This window comes from Ursus maritimus, unplaced genomic scaffold (assembly GCF_017311325.1).
Source record: "Ursus maritimus isolate PB19 unplaced genomic scaffold, ASM1731132v1 scaffold_30, whole genome shotgun sequence".
Classification (NCBI taxonomy): Eukaryota; Metazoa; Chordata; class Mammalia; order Carnivora; family Ursidae; genus Ursus; species Ursus maritimus.
The window spans coordinates 18690083-18706431 of NW_024425564.1; the positions used below are offsets into that span (position 1 = coordinate 18690083).

The following is a 16349-nucleotide window of genomic DNA, read 5'->3' on the forward strand; positions in this document are numbered from 1 at the left end:
TTGTTAGGAAGACTGTGCTTGGGACCCTCAAGACCAGGTAGAAAATGGTGACTGGAGCTGCCTAGATAGAGCTTGGGGAGACATGTATTCCATGTCTAGCTCTGCTGTGACTTGATCCTTGATTTTTTTTTTTTGTCCTCACTGATGATTAATTAAACAGTGTTTGATAAAAACACTAATATTTATTGAGTACTTAGGGTGTACGAGGTACTGTTCCAGGGCTCTGTGTGTGTTAATTGATTTAATCCTCATCACGGTGCAATGTGGTAGATGCTATTATTTTTCCCATTTGACCCCTGAGGAAACAGGGCAGACAGGCCTGTGACTTACCCAGGCTCCTACCCAGACAGGCTCTGGAGCCCGTGCTCTCAGCTGATTCATTGTTCTGGCTCTTGAGACACAGGTGCTGACATCAGAAACAAGAGGCCGTGGCTGACTGTGCACTGAACTTGATTTTCCTTGTATTATGTCTTTTCAGGAAACAAAAGAGGAGAAGTCTTCCTATAACTGCCCCCTGTGTGAAAAGATTTGCAGTACACAGCATCAGCTGACCATGCACATTCGTCAGGTTTGCTGCCGATTTTCTATTCTGTTTGAAGTCATTCTTCATTAAGAGAGGACCGTTTGATCTCCGCAGATGAATTGTGTCTGCGCTCCATTTAGATGTAATATTTGAACAGTCTTCAGGGGTGGTTGTGAAATAAGTCTTGTGTGTCCACATTACTCTGACCAAAATCCCAGGTCAGCGCAGAACACCTTTTCAGGCTATGGCAAACATCTCGCTAACTGACCACATGCAACAGAAGACCTTTCATCATACGCAACTTGTCAGTTTGAACCAAGTCTCTTCACAGTACAGTGAGATTGTAGATGGCGCCCCTATCCTGTCCTTTATATTGCTATAAACTTACCTTGTGCATCAGGGAATTTGTTTGGGATTTCTTTTGGCTTCTATATTAGGACATTTATCCTTCTTCCTTGCCTGCTGTGGTAGATTGTAGATTCGTGATGAAGTATGGATTAATCTAGAACAATGAAGGATTGGCAGCATATATACATATTTGGCGTGGGAATGGATAATTTTTTCATTTTGTTTTCATCATGTTAAGTGCCCTCCTTAGTCCTCATCCTCTATTTCCCCATCCCCCACCTACCTCCCCCTGATAACCATCAGTTTGTTCTCTAGAGTTAAGAGTCTCTTTCTTGGTTTGTCTCTCTGTCTCTTTCTCTGTTGCCTTTGCTCATTTGTTTTGTTTCTTAAATTCCACATATAAGTGAGAAGGATTGATGACATTAAGATCATAACTTGATACTGAGTAATACCATCATTTAGTAACTTGGGTTTGGATAGAAATGTGCCTTCTTAACATCTTCCAGAGGCCAGAACTCCAAACCGTGCAGGTTTCAGTTCTCTTTCTCGGACAGCAGGACTGAGTCAGCGAACTGGAAGAAGGGACACGGCCTTAATTTGAAGACCATATTTCACGGTAGCTTCGTAGTCCAGGGGCCTTCTGTTCATGTTAATATATGTGCTCTGTTAGTCTCTTTGGGTCTCCAAGAAAGACCTGCAAAGGCTCCACCTCTCTCTCAGCCTTGCAGACAAGTATTTCAAAACTGGAACACGAAAGTGGAAGAAATAGTTATTTGCCTGTGTTCCTGACAGATTTTGACATTTGGGAAGATATTTAAAACAAAACCAAAAACTATCAGAGAAGCTGTATTGGGTGTTTTTTTGTTCTGGGTTTTTGTATAAAGTTCTGACTTTGCATTTCATGATAGCCAAGTTTTGACCCATCCTCCTAAGTGATCACTGTGACGATCGCTTTCCACAGCATAACACGGACACTGGAGGGGCAGACCATTCGTGCAGCATCTGCGGGAAGTCGCTGAGCTCGGCCAGCTCCCTGGACCGCCACATGCTTGTGCACTCTGGCGAGAGGCCATACAAATGTACCGTGTGCGGCCAGTCGTTTACCACCAATGGGAACATGCACAGGTGGGTGAGGGCGGCCTCTGCCCGGTAGCTGCCGTCTGGAAGGGGACAGAAAGCACGGTGGCCTCGGAGCCATCAGGGGACCTGCCTGAAGGCCTGAGAGCTCCTGGGATCCGCGCGCTGTATGGAGAAGTCAGAGGTGGTATTGGTGCCTTCTGCGTACTCTCTCCCGTGTATTGTATGTGTCTAGCCGTGGGAAACAGAAGTACGTGGGCGAGGACTTTGGCCTTTGGGGATCTTCAGAATGAAACACAGAGTCCTTCCCCCTCTGCCAGTTGGAGCTCTTTGTTTGGGTGCCGGAGGTGGGCAGCTTATCAGATACAGAGGAAGCCTGCAGGAGGAGCATGGTAACCCTTGCCTCTGAAAACCTGTTTGCATATGCCTACCAGATTCCCTGCAGCCCTTCTCCTTGCGAGAAGTTTCTGGGGCCTTTGAATAAATAGTTAGGTGGCCTGGTCTTGGAACTTCAGGATAAGATAGGATAAAATGAAGAAAAAGAAGATCTGATAAATGGCAGGAATTTACTTCCTGAGGGAAAAAAGCTCACTCAAAAGTGGGAGAGAACTCAATGGTGGGCATATTAAAATTCTGTGGGACAAACAAATAGAAAATATACTTTATAGAAAAATTACATAGGTTCTGAGGGATTAGCACAGAAAGACTTTTTTTTTTTTAATGCTCATTTTATCTTTTCCATAAACATTTTAGGAACAGTGGGACTCTAGGAAAGACTTTTAAAGGGACTCAAAAAATTTCACCTTCTTGGAAAATCGGACTGTTTGTTTTTCTATACTCCCTTCTAGGCGTTATGCTGCTTTCTTTTTAAAAATTGACTTTTTTTTTTTTTTTTACATATTTGTTTCAAAAGAAGACTTTATATAGTTACTGTGAAATTGATGCCTTACTACCTAGCAACAGTAAAATGGGGTGGGCCAGTTTATTCACCTAAAGCCGTGTTGTGGACCGCTGAGGGTATAGCTGGGACACACTGGAAAAGTGGCAAATCTCGGGCTCTTGGTATTAGGCACCTGATGTCAAATCTCAGCTCTGCCACTTGTAAGTTTTCCGTTCTTGAGCAAGTTACTTAACCTTTGTGCCTCATTTTCCTCCTCACTGGAACGAGATTTTTAAATAGTATCCACTTCATTGGAGAGGGATGAGGGGTAGGGGATAATGAGCTTTGCACACAGTCGAGGCCCACGGTAAGCACTCGGTAAATGTTATCTGTCATTACTGTTTGCGTTTCTGAGTAATGCCGCAATCGTCTAACTCCTGGAAGTGGAAGGTACAGGGTGACTTTATGAGATTTTTTACGAAGTATTTTACTTTTTTTTTGCGCATGTACATTTCAGTCCTCTTTGCCCCTCACCCCCTCCTAGGAGTGTCAAGGGCATGGAGAAGGAAGTGAGTAAATGCCATCCCCATGGTTTACTAGCCTATTTTACACTCTAGCTTTTTGCTTTTTTACCAGCACAGTCAGCCTGGTAGTATCATTTTACCTTCTGTTTCCCATTTTATTTTGTTTTGCCTGGTCCTTCTCTCTGTGCACCCCCCCCCTCCAAAAAGTCCTCCGTCCCTTACATATTTGCGCTCTCAAAATCCGGTCCTGGAGGCATGGCCTTTCCCTTTTTGGGTGGTTTCCCTGCTTTTTCTTCCTGAGACCCATCTGCGTGTATCTCCCCATGGGCCAGCTCTAACTCTGGAGAGGGCAGTGGGGCACATTAGTGAGATGTGCCCTCCTTGGGGCCGCTTTGGCCCTGAGCACTCCCTGCTTATGATCTTCCATGAGATATCTGTGGTCTTGGGCCCAGTCACTCCTGATTGGGAACATTTCCATTTTGGGAGAGCGTCTGTGACTGAATAAGACACGTGTCCAACATGTCCGTAAAGGGCATAGTTACTCCTTCTATGCTGACGTAGCAGACAGTGCCCCTTACAAACAACCACAGCTGAAGTCGTGTTGTCCTGTGCATCAAGCACTGGGCTCAACGCTTTGCTTTTTCTTTTTTTTTTCTTTTGCACCTTTATGCCATAGATTTCACCCATTTGAAGTGTCCAGTTTAGTCGGTTTTAATATATGCACAGAGTTCTGCAGCTATCACGATAATCAGTGTTAGGTCATTTTCATCACCCCAGAAAGAAACCCTGTACCCATGAAACAGTCCCTTCTCATTACTCTGCACCTTCCAGGCCTAGGAAAACACTAATCTACTTCCTGTCTCTGGATTTGCCTGTTCTCCTGTGTGGTCTTCTGTGACTTGTTTCTTTGTTTCCCATTATGTTTTTAAAATGCATCTGTGTTGTAGCACGTCTGCACCCCATTCTTTTTTACTGTCAAATAATAGTCCATTGTATGGATCTACCATATTTTATATATCACTTTCATCATTGGTGGACATTTGAGTCCTTTCCACTCTTTGGCCATTACGCATCGTGTTCCTGTGAACGTTCTGGCCCATCTTTTTGTGTGGACGCGTGTTTTCCTTTCTGTTGGCCAGATACTTCAGAGTGGAATGGCTGGGTCATGTGGTTACTCCGTGTTTAACATTCTGAGGACCTGCCAGACTGTTCTCCAGAGCGACTGCATCATCTTACATCCCTACCAGCCGCGTAGGAGGAGGGTTCCAGTGTTTCCACATCCTTGCCAACACCTGCTCCCGCCTGTCTTTTTCATGACAGCCATCCTGTGAGGTGTGAAGTGGAATCCCATGGGTTTTATCATTGTAGTTCTTACATGTAAGTCTGGGATCCATTTTGAGTTAATATTTGGGTATCGTGTAAGGAAGGGGTCCAGCTTCAGTCTTCAGCACTTTGTTGAAAAGACTTTTCTTTCCCCCATTGAATTGTTAGGCCACTCTTGTCAAAGTTCAGTTGGCCATAAATGCAAGGATTGATTTCTCTACTAGTTCTGTTCCATTGAACTGTATGTTCATCCTCAGGCTTTGCATTATATTGAGTTCCTACAAGTCTTTAACCAAGTTTTGAAACTGGGAGGTGTGAATCCTCCAACTGAGGTCTTGTTCAAGATTGTTTTGGCCACTCTGAGTTGCTTGCATTTCCATATGAATTTTAGGATCAGCTTGTCAATTTCTGCAAAAAAGGCAGCTGGTAGAATTATAGGGATTATAAAGTGCATAGATCAATTTGGGGGTGTAGCCACCTTACCAGTATTAAAACTTTGAACATGGGATATTGTCCATTTATGTCCATTACGTCTTAATGGATTTCTTTCAACCGTGCTTTTAAATAGTTTTCAAAGTGTAAGTTAGTTAGTTAGTTAATTAGTTAGTTACTTGGCAGAAGGCTTTTTAAAGATTTATTTATTTGAGAGAGAGAGAGAGAGGAGCCAGGGGTAGGGGCAGAGGGAGAAGGAGAGAGGATCTCAAGCAGACTCAATGCTCAGCATCGACATGGAGAGCTCCATCTCACAACCCTGAGATCATGACCTGAGCCGAAATCAAGAGTTGGACACTCAACCAAGCCACCCAGGCACCCCAAGTTTTGTATTTATTTTGTTAATTTATTCCTAAGTGTCTTATTCTTTGGGGCAGTATTGGAAGTGGAATTTTTTTTGATTGTTCATTGCTGGTGTATAGAAATACAGCTTACATTTTGCACTGACCTTGTTTCCTGTAGCCTTGCTGACCTGTTCATTCGTTCTAACAGTTATTTCGTGTATTCCTTAGATTTTCTGTATATGCAGTCTTGTCATCTGCAAATAGAGACAGTTGTGCTTCTTCCTTTGAAACTAATCTGGATGCTATTTTTTTTTTCCTGCCTGTGAGCCCTGGCCAGCCGCTCCAGCACAGTGTTAAATAGAAGCAAAGAGAACAGACACCGTGGTCTTATTTCTAATGTTAGGTAGAAAGCATTCCATCTTTCCTCATTAAGTGTGATGCTAGTTACGGGTTTTTCATAAATGTCCTTTATCAGTTTGAGGAAGTTCTTTTTAGTCCCAGTCTGCTGAGTGTTTTCATTGGGGAAGGGGGTCAGATTGTGTCCAATGCTTTTTTGGCATTTATCTAGATGGTCTGGTGGTTTTATCCTGTCCTCTGTTCTATTTTGGATATTAAACCAACCTCATTCCTGGGATGAATCCCACTTGGTCACATTGTATAATCACTTTCATATGTTCATGGACATGGTTTGCTAGTATTTCATTAAAGAGTTTCCTATGTTAATAAGAGATATGGGCCTGTAGGTTTCTTCTGAGTCCCTGTCCGGTTTTCATGCCAGGGTAATTCTGCTAGCCTCATAGAGTGAGTTGGGAAGTATCCCGTCCACCTCTGTGTTTTAGAAGAGTTTGTTGGTGTTAACTCTTTATGTATTTGGTAGAATGCACCAACAGAACCACCTGGGCTTTTCCTTCTGAGACGTTTTCAAATTACTAATTCAGGCTCTTGTGATAGGTCTGTTCACATTCCTGTTTCTTCTTGAGTTCGTTTCAGTTATTTTTGTCTGTTCTAGGAATTTGGCCATTTTATGTAAATTATCTAATTGGTTGGCCTACAGGTTGCTCACAGTTTCCCCTTCTAGTCCTTTCTGTCTCAGGGTGAGTAGTAACGTCCCCTCTTTCATTCCTGACATTAATCATTTGAGTGTTCTTTGTTTTTTTTTCCATAGGCAGTCTAGCTAAACATTTGTCAATTTTACTGATATTTTCAAAGAAACAGTTTTTGGTTTTGTAGGTTTTCCTCTGTTGGCTTTTCATTCCTTTCCCACTCTGTACATTATTATTTCCCTCCTTCTGCTTGCTTTAGGGTTAGCTTACTGTTCTTTTTCCAGTGTTTTAAGGCAGAAGGTGAGGATATTGATTTGAGAACTTCTTCTCTGCCATAGGCGTTCACAGCTATAAATATCTTTTTGGAATTTGCTTTAGTTGCATCCCACAAATTTTTGTATGTTGTGTTTCCTTGTTCATTCATCTCAAAGTATTTTCTTATTTCCCGTGTGACTTCTTCTTTGACCCGTTGGTTATTTTGGACTCTATTGTTCAGTTTCCGCATATTTGTGAATTCCCAAATTTCTTGCTGCTATTAATTTCCAATATCGTTCCATTGTAGTTGGAGAACATACTTTGTATGATTTCAATCCTTTGAAATTTATGGAGGCTCGTTTTATGGCCTAGCATATGGTCTGTCCTGGAGGACGTCCCGTGTCTGTTCGAGAAGAATGTGTATTCTGCTGCTGTTAGTTGGCATGCTCTCGAGAGGTGCTTTTAGGTCAAGCTGGTTTATATGTTCACATTTCCTATTTCCTTATTGATCTCCATTTATTTTTATGTGCTCTGCCTGTAAGGTTTGTGGAATTATTATCCCATTTTGCAGATGAGGAAACTTGCTTAGGATCAAAGTAACAGAGAAGGCCGAGATTGGAACGTTGGCTGTCGGGCTTAGAGACCATCCCTTTAACTATTATCTCAGAAATAATTGATATAGTGCTCACGTCACTTTGTATATTAGAAAAAAATCACTCTTTCATACTGCCCCCCTCCAAAACAATTCCATGTTGCTGTAGAGCTTTATAGTGGACCCTTGAACAATGCAGGGGTTAGGGGCACTGACCACCAGGCAGTCGAAAATCACATAAAGCTTTTGACTCCCCTAAAGTTTAACTACTGATAGCCTACTGTCGACTGGAAACCTTACCGAGCACATAAGCATATATGTTGATTGACACGTATTTTGCGCATTGTATTAGGTATGCCGTAATTTTAAAATAAAGTAAGCTATAGAAAAAGATGTCATTAAGAAAATGATAAGGAAAATACATTTACAGTAATTTACTGTTCCAAAAAATTTTATGTACAAGCGGACCTGTGTAGTTCACCATGGTGTTCAAAGGTTAACTATATTTTCAGTGTGAAACTGTTGTAGCCAACTTACTAGCATATACACTCTATTTGGTGAGCATGGAATAGCTTTTTATTAGATTTACGACGGTGTGCTGTTTGGGTGCACATGGATAGATTTTGAAAGGATCTTTCATTTTTTATACCACAGCCCTTGATGTTATCCTAAGGTACATTTCTTATTTGCGAACAGTGTATATTGGAGTTGTTTGTGAATTATTACTTGTAAATTTTCTTTTTTAAAAGCAGGCCTTAGGGATGTTTGTGCTAATTTTGGGTTTTGTACTGATTTTATTTATCGTGAATCATCTTGATTTGGAGAAGAGGGCTAATTGTTACGGGACCAAGCTCTGGTTCTAATTCTGCAGAATTTACAGGAATCTCTTAATTTGTCTATCCTGTCACAAAGTGGCATAGGAAACCCTCACTGAGGACTTGGGCTCAAAAGTTTGTGAAAGCATCCCAAAGGTTAACAATATACCGTGGGAATATCCTGGGTGGGGGGTGTTTCCGAGTTTGTATTGTTAGCACTGAAAGCACTCTAGTGATGATCTGTGAGCTGTGTGACCCTAGAGAAGTTGTTTGACCTCTCTGTGTCTCGGTTACTTCATCTGTAGAAAGAAGTGATACCTGACCAGTGTTGGGGTAGCATTGCGGGGATTCATGAATTAACACATGCAAAGCCCTTAGGAGAATGTTTGTTAAATCAGCGGTCACCAATATCACTATCCTATGTGCCACTGAAGTAAACATTCCTATAATACCAGAAAAATAACTCAAGAGATTCCTTTTGCTTTTGTTTTCTTTTTGCTATCCTAAATGGGGTCATCTGAATAACAGGATATTTGAGTTTATCACACTACATTGGCTTTGCCTTCTCTGCAGAAAATCGCAAATAATGAGTTAAAAGAGCATTCAGTTTTTGGTAATCATCCACAATCATCACCCCCTTCATTTGTTGGTGAAACTGTACTTTTGAAAAAAAAGATGATAAAAATGCGAAAACACTTACAAAAATGTGCTAGAGAGTGGAGTTTGATTTATTTGTCCCAATGGATCAGTTCTAGAACCTGAGGCTAGAATGCTGAGCTGTGGTCTCTCCTAAGCACATACCCGGGTTCCCCTGGTTAGGGCCAGAGCGACCCCAGGGACATGTGTGTGCAGGAATGAAAAAGAACCGTGAAGACCCAAGTTATGATGGGTTTTCAGAGCATGGAAGGAGGTCAGTCGACTGTGAGTTTGCCGCTCAAGACAGAAGCTCTTCCCTCTCTCCTTCTTTCTCTTTTTCCTTCCGCTGCTGCTGCTTCCCAAGGGCTGTGGCACCGGCTGGGATCAAGGAGAGCCAGGATCACTGGTGGGGTGATCGGAGACCCCGTGCGTCCTGGGCACCCGTGTCGTGTTCTGTCTTGTTGATACCTGTTCCAGGCCCTCCCTTCCTGTGCCCACATCAGGTTCCCATCTTCCCTCTCTCCCCTGAGGAGTGCAGATCCAGCAGGACCCCTGCTAGCACATGATTTCCCTGTGCTGTGGCTTTCTAGAGCCATTTCCCCAAGGCTTGATTCCACAAGGCTGGTCTGGCACACAGTGTCGCTTAGGAACACAGAAGTCACCTTCCTGGGGCCTCCTGCTCCCCCCTGCTGCTCTGAAGGGCATCTGCACGTGCAGAGGTGATGCGTATCTCTGGGTGTGCACATTCTTCCAGATAAGCCTTGCCTTCCTGGTATTTACTGTCGGGCCACATGCTGTAGGGGCAGATCTGGGCTCCGCCCCACACTCCTGTTGCTGCATACATTGCAACCCATACTCCAGGAACTAGATCTTTTTCAGTTCTAGGTGGTTCTTAACTGACATTGAGGTACTCTGTCCTCACCCCCTTTATGAAGCAGTAGTTACCTCTGGTTTATAAGGCGAGTCAGTCTTTTTGTAGGGTTTCCTTTATCTTAGTTGTAGCAGAGGACCCTCAGCACCCAAGCAAAAAGGCCTTCTGGGTCTATTACCCAATCTGGTCCAGTTGTTCAGGCTGCCACTTTCCCAGTCTGCGGACTCTTATGTTTTTGAGGTTTGGAAATCCTTCATCCCAAACCTCTCTGACCACAGCTGAGTTCCCAGGCAGGATAATAGCCTGCATCAAGTGCAAAACATGTATCACGGAAACATCACCGTGGCTCCAGCTTTTAACTTCCCAGAACTCTTTATCAGTTGCTCCCACGTTGAAAATTTGGATTGAGCGGTGCTCGTCTTCCAAAACAAACTTGGGAAACTGAGCCAGAGCCGCCTGCTGGGAGAGCTCAATGTAGGAAAAAGGGCACTGAGCTTTGCAATTTGCAAAACTTTCCAGAAGACGCTGGACTTCAGAGCTATGAAGAAGTGATGATATTTGAAAGAGAAAATTGAATCAGATCTCCTTTGGAAGAAATCTTACCTCTGAGATAGGTGTCTTTCTTTTGCCAGACCGTAATTGCCTTGGGAAAATAGGAAATTAATTGCCACTTTGCTCCTCATTTTCCAAACTATAGACCTTTAAGCTACAGAGAGAGCTGCGGAGTACGTGTTACATTTCAGACACGCCGAAGACCCTGGCAGGAGCAGGCTTTCCTAACTGGCTTCTCCGTTCATTCTCCAGAGAGAGGGGTTGTGTGCTCCTTTCGTCCGTGTCGTGGAAGGGCGAACATGAGGCAGGGAAATCCCTGGAACATCATCTAGTTGTTTTGGCCCAGGTTTGCTTTCCTCCTGCAACAAGCATGACTTTTTCTGTTGCTAAGTGCGGGAGACATAGACCCTGAGGATGCCCTGGATAACGGACAGTCTTCAGGAACAGAGGCTTATGTGTTCCTATTATGCTGGAAGAAAACGTTCGCTGCACAGAAATGTGACCTGCTCCATGACAAATGAGACCACAGAGGCTCTGAATTTAGCACACTACTCTCAGATGCTTAGGCAGAGCCAGCCCTTGGCATGCACAAGTGAACTTGGGTATCTGAACAGGTGGCCAGCATTTAAGGACAGAAGGAACGGGGATAGGACAGTGTCTTGGGAGGGGACAGTCACTTCTTTACCCTCAGAGCCCAGCAAGAGGAAGGGCCCTGTGAACTTCGCTCATGGTAATAATGAGTTTCTGAGGACCCCCCAGAACTAGTTTTGGGACCTGCTGTTTCTCCAGATTGGAGGTGGGCACTAAGAGGTTCAGCTAGTCACATCTTGAAACAAGTCTTAATCACTAGGTACACACTTCCCTGACCTATTCCTATAAGGGAAGAAAGGTATCAGGTCCCATGGGAAGAAATAATTTGTAGGATAAAAATCTGTGGGTCACCCTACCTAGGACTGTGGGAATTTTTTTTCTATTAAAAAGTAGGAAATGGGACACCTGGGTGGTTCAATCAGTTGAGCATCCAACTCTTGATTTCAGTTGTGATCTCTCGGGGTTGTGAGATCGAGCCCCATGTCAGGCTCCATGCTGGGCTTGGAGCCTGCTGAAGATTCTCTCTCTGGCCCTCCCCCTTCTCTAAAGTAGATAAATAGGTAGGTAGGTAGGTTAAATAGGTAGGTAGGTAGGTAGGTAGATAGATAGAAGGAAAAAATGATTATATAATGACATTTCAGTTATCTACAACTAAGAATCTTTCCCTTGAGGGAAAGACAAATCAGAAGAAAATGTCTTTAGGGGATGCTCAGAAATCTTAACAAGTTCGGTTCCACTTAGAAGATGATAAATGTTCTGTGATCATATGTGCAGCTCCCTACAAAGATAGTCGCACAGTCAGCATAATGGGCAGGTGTGATCTCTGCGGGACACAGGACCACTTACATTTGGTGGTGTTTGGTGACTGTCTGGTGGTTTCATGATGGTTGTACTTGGGTCTCATCTGTCTTAGTACTATGGGTACTGAAGTAGTCAGACATACTTTGAGTATCGTCTAGAAAGCTTTTTTTTTAACCAGGTTGCAACTTCTTTCTTTTTAACTAGGGAAAAAAACATCATGTAAGTGTATTAGTCCATTCCCTGATCATGCCTTTTAATATGCTTTTCATTCTCTTGGAGAGTCCACATCATGAAGAGGCCCCGGATTTTCCCCTTTAGCGTCAACATTGACAAATCTGTGTATCACAGCAAATTGTCTGGCTTCCCAGTTTCCCCCCGGTAGCATTATTAAGCTTTCACCAAGTGAGTTTATCGTGTGATTATATTTAAACGCTCTTAGCCCTTTCTTTACATCTCATCGGCTGAAAGTGAAACCTGTGTGCCTTTATTTTAAATACAGTAGTGGTTTGTATAAAGGCGGCCTCTCTGTGTCCTCTGAGAGCTCTTCCTTCCTCTCTGGCTGATGCTGATAAAGGATGTTCCACAGAGTGGCGGAGAGCGCCTCCGTTTCTTCATCTTTAACGGGGTGACGTTCGGCTCTCAAGAGTTTGTTATCATGAGTATTAAATGCTGTAATATATACCCAAGCCCCTAGCTCACATAAACGTTCGGCGAATTGTGGTTGCCTTCCTTTCTCTTCTCTCTTAGGAAACTTAACCTCCCAGTTCCTTCTGCGTGCTCATAAGCATGTGTGTTTACAAAACCAAGGAGAGACCGTGACCTTTGACCACGAGGGTCCCATATGCTGTCGTCTAAGAACCTGACAGTCTGGAAGGGGTATTTTGTAAAGCCACTGTGTGCCATAGGCCTGAATTTTCTTTTCTGAATTGTGCATTCCTCATTATTATTTGAACCCTTCTTTTTTTTTGGGTGGGATTGCTTGTTTTGAGGTGTTTTTCTGTTTCTCATGTGCGTTTGCATTTTCCTATGTGACGAGAATCTGTGGTTCTTTTCAGAATTCTTACTTTTACATTTTAGAAATCTGCAAATAGCAGAAAGCTATCAGTATGAGAAAAAGAACAGGTCAGAGTGATTTGTCACAGAATTTTATTCTTCAAATAAAGTAAAAAGCATAAGAAAATAGCAAAGCGGAAAGTTGACCCATTTCATTTGACAGTCTCTTGCGAAGCCTGTTTTATGTTTGACTGACATTCTCTAAAACATTTTCCCTTCTACTTTGTGCTTGTTTTTTTCTTTTCTAATACCCCTCAACAATGAGCTGGTCTGGTGCTCACTTTTTATTCAGCCATTTTTCTTCTGAGGCCCACGTCAAGTTCGGTTATACCAAAGAGGGCAGACCAAACGTCTGCACGTACGGGATGTGAAAGCCTGTTTCATCCCGTCACCGTTTCTCGGATTATGGTCTGCTTCATAATTAAGCAGTTCGTTATCACTCCGCCAGCTGGATGCGAGTAATGTTCATAATTTAGGTTTGCTTCTATTTTGGCAGAGGTAGTATTTGTTTTTGGAGATTTGAGCAGACGCAAGAGAAGTTTCTTTTGAATGCAGGCGCTGGGGTATTTTTGACCTATCTCACTGAGATAGTTTGAAAGCTCAGTTGAACCAGGTAAAGGTGGTGAATGGCGTCAAATTCTGGAGCACCCGTGCTTGCCCACACTTGAACGGCCCGGCAATCGTGAGAGCTAGAAATTAGGTCACAGAAGGTAAGGCCTGTGTTTGCTGGGGGTAGGATAAGGAGCAGAGGGCCCACCTCTGCTCCGGACCCCGACGGTCACCCTTCTCCTCTCCCACCCTGCCCTCTGCTCATGTCCCGACAGCTGCAAACAGGTCCTGAGCGTGCGTCCCACTTAGTCCTATAATATCAAAGTAGCAAAGTGAGGAGGGAAGGGGAGGAGGAGAGCGAGCCTGCCTGCCAGCATCAGATCACCAACTTAAACCCACAGCTCTGCACCTCGTGCTTTATACCTTGCATTTTTCCGCCTTTGTTTAAATATTCAACCTGTCCAACCTGTTCGGGCTGAACAAGCTGGTGCTAGCAAACATCGAAACGTGCCCACTCACTGTCAACGTTTTTTCTGATTTGTTAAGGAAGGTGATTAGCAGCAAATTCTGTCTTCCCCCCCCCACCCCCACCACCCCCACTAAAATGTGAACAGGCAGCACAGAAATCTTAGCATAGGTATTGATCACACCGAATCCCTGCTCACGTGTCCCGAGCCTGTGTGTGTGTGTGTGTGTGTGTGTTTGTGCCAGAGGGCCTTTCTCCTCAGCTGCCTTCGGGGCTTAGGGTTGATAGAGAGCTTGTCGGTCTTCAGTCAGGAGAGATTTTGTATTTCCTTACACCAGAGATTCGGTTGCATAATAGGTATTGGTATGTAGTGTCAGCACTTAATTCTTCCTCTTCGTGCTTATATAACCCAGCTCACTCGAGAGGACCGTTCCAGCTCAGCAGGCAGGAAAATGGAGGTCTGTGATGTTACAGGTTCCGCTGAGATTGGAAGCAAGTCCTGAACCTCTCTTCCCTGGGTTCCTGTGGGTAGCGCGGTGTTCCGCTCTCCCTCGCAGCACGTCGTTTAGGGACTCGGGTCACCTTTGGCAAGCAGAGGCCCGTGCGTACCACATTCATCCCACTGGAGATGCGGGGTGACTGGGGACCGATGCCTTCGCCGAGAAGGGGCTCTGTTGCCTGACTGGGTTTTGCAGGTGATCGTTCTCCTTGGATTCATTTATGTTCATCTTTTTTTTCCTCTCATGTCGGACACAGTGTGATCTTGGTCCTCCTTTCCTTCTGGGCTGTTTCTCCCTGGCCCCTGAAGAATACAGTATGGTGTCCCCATAGTGGTGGTGACTTTCCTTTTCGCCATGCCCCTTCTCTGCATCCACCGCCCACACCTTCCATTTCCCTCTGTGGCATGTGGTGGGCCGTCATGAGCTGCTCAGCCTAAGCATTTCCTGTTCCTCTTTTGGAAGAGGCTGAGGAGTAGCCAGCAGTGAGTTGGCGCTACCTTATCGTGGAGGTAGTCATCTCTTCCTTCTCTGCAAAAAGAAAAAAGATGTGAATAACTAGGTGCTACCGTCTTTAAGAAAGAAAGCTAAAGCGAACTCCCTCCGGGGCTGAAGTGAGAAAAGGGTCTGGGTGACCACCTTTCAAGTCTACCATGACGGTTAGGACTGGGGATTTTTAGCCGTTTGCTGCAGAAAGCCATCGTCTGCAGGGTAGGGTGGAGGTGGTGGTGATTGCTTCCCTCAGGTAGTGGCTCTAGGTTGCCCTTCGGGAATGTCAACTTCTAGGTGGGCTCCATCACCAAAGGCAGCATATACGAGCGTCTCTCCTGGGATTGGGACCTCGGGCTGTCTAGGAGGGTTGAAGAAATAAAGGGTGGTTAGCTCAGAGAAGGGAAAGAGTCCATAACAACATGGCAGCTGCCCTAAAAGATGTAAGGGCCCGTCAGGTGGGAAGGTGGTAACATTCTACTTACCGTTTCCTGGTTCAACACAGGGACAGCCCAGGCAGGCCAGTTTTAGCTCTGTGTGAATGAGAGAGCTCTCTGGGTGCGAGAGAGGTCAACACATTCAGCCTCTGAGGTCTTTTATTTGTTTTTTAGGAATCTGTGGTTTTATATGGAAATATGTACTGTGTGTCTTTGTGGGTATTATACACAGGTATCCAGGGAGCCAAATAACGTATAGAGAGTGTGTTAACAAATAAATTATTTTAGCAAAACGAGGGCAGGCAAAGGAAAGAAAAAGTACAAGAGGGTTTAAGGTGTACTGATCCCAAGAACCTGTCTAGGAACAGGGTCTAGAATAAAGATTTTGCAGAGGTTGATATTTATTGACGTAGGCCAACTGCCAAGCTCCCCTACACTGTATTTGAACGCTGAGAGAGGAGGAAGGAGCTTTAGAATGAGCAGTGAAGGGCCCTCTGTTTTCTGAGTAAACCGTCAATAACTGGAGAATGTTGGACCTCGATTCTGTTCTGAGGTCAGCGGCTTCAGTATCCGTATGGAAGGTAGAGGGAAAGGACTGTCGTAGCCAGAAGGTTGCCTTTCTCTTCCCTGAAGGATGGCAGGGGCATGGGGGCCATCGAGGGAAACATACCCCTCAGGCATCATAACCCAGCTCTGTCCATCAGGGAGGAAGTGTTTGTACCAGGGTTTTGCATGAGAGCGGGATCCAGAAAGAAGTGCCTTCACCACCACTGCAGGGGAACCCAGAGACAGCAGAGCAGAAATCGGGGCCATCCAGGACTGTACCCCTAGTCAGAGCTGCGAGCAGCTGTGGACCGGGGAGCAGTGGAGAGGTAGAAAGTTCAAAGGCAACTGTCATGAGCAACATGGACCCAGACTCCTAAGGTTCCTTGACTCTTCGTACTGTTCCGATTCATGCCTACACCGGCACCACCCACGCACCAGGCTGCAGTCCGCAGGAGGAGAGACATTCTGTACCATTGGGATGCGTTTCCCCCTGTTGCAGGGGAAGAGGAGCTCATGGAGAAAAGCTGACGGGGGGAGGTGGCTTTGAAGTCGCCGTGCTCATCTTTTGCCCCCGAGCAGCCGCGGGAGGAATAAACTGCACGTGAGGACTCAGGTGCAAACCTCCCTTTGCTGTAGTGTCCATGGGTCACGCTGTCCCGGTCAGAGGACGTGGAGTGTCGCCGGCCTGCGGGGGGGGGGGGGGGG

General features: G+C 44.8%; 1 protein-coding gene across 1 annotated transcript in view; it reads left to right on the top strand.

Moving 5' to 3' along the window:
• Positions 1-16349, top strand: part of RREB1 (ras responsive element binding protein 1) — a 124973-nt gene that overhangs the window by 67410 nt on the left and 41214 nt on the right. The window contains exons 5-6 of the mRNA XM_040645027.1: positions 479-568; positions 1833-1996. Coding sequence (XP_040500961.1) covers positions 479-568; positions 1833-1996 — 254 coding nt within the window. The remainder of the gene's footprint in view (positions 1-478; positions 569-1832; positions 1997-16349) is intronic.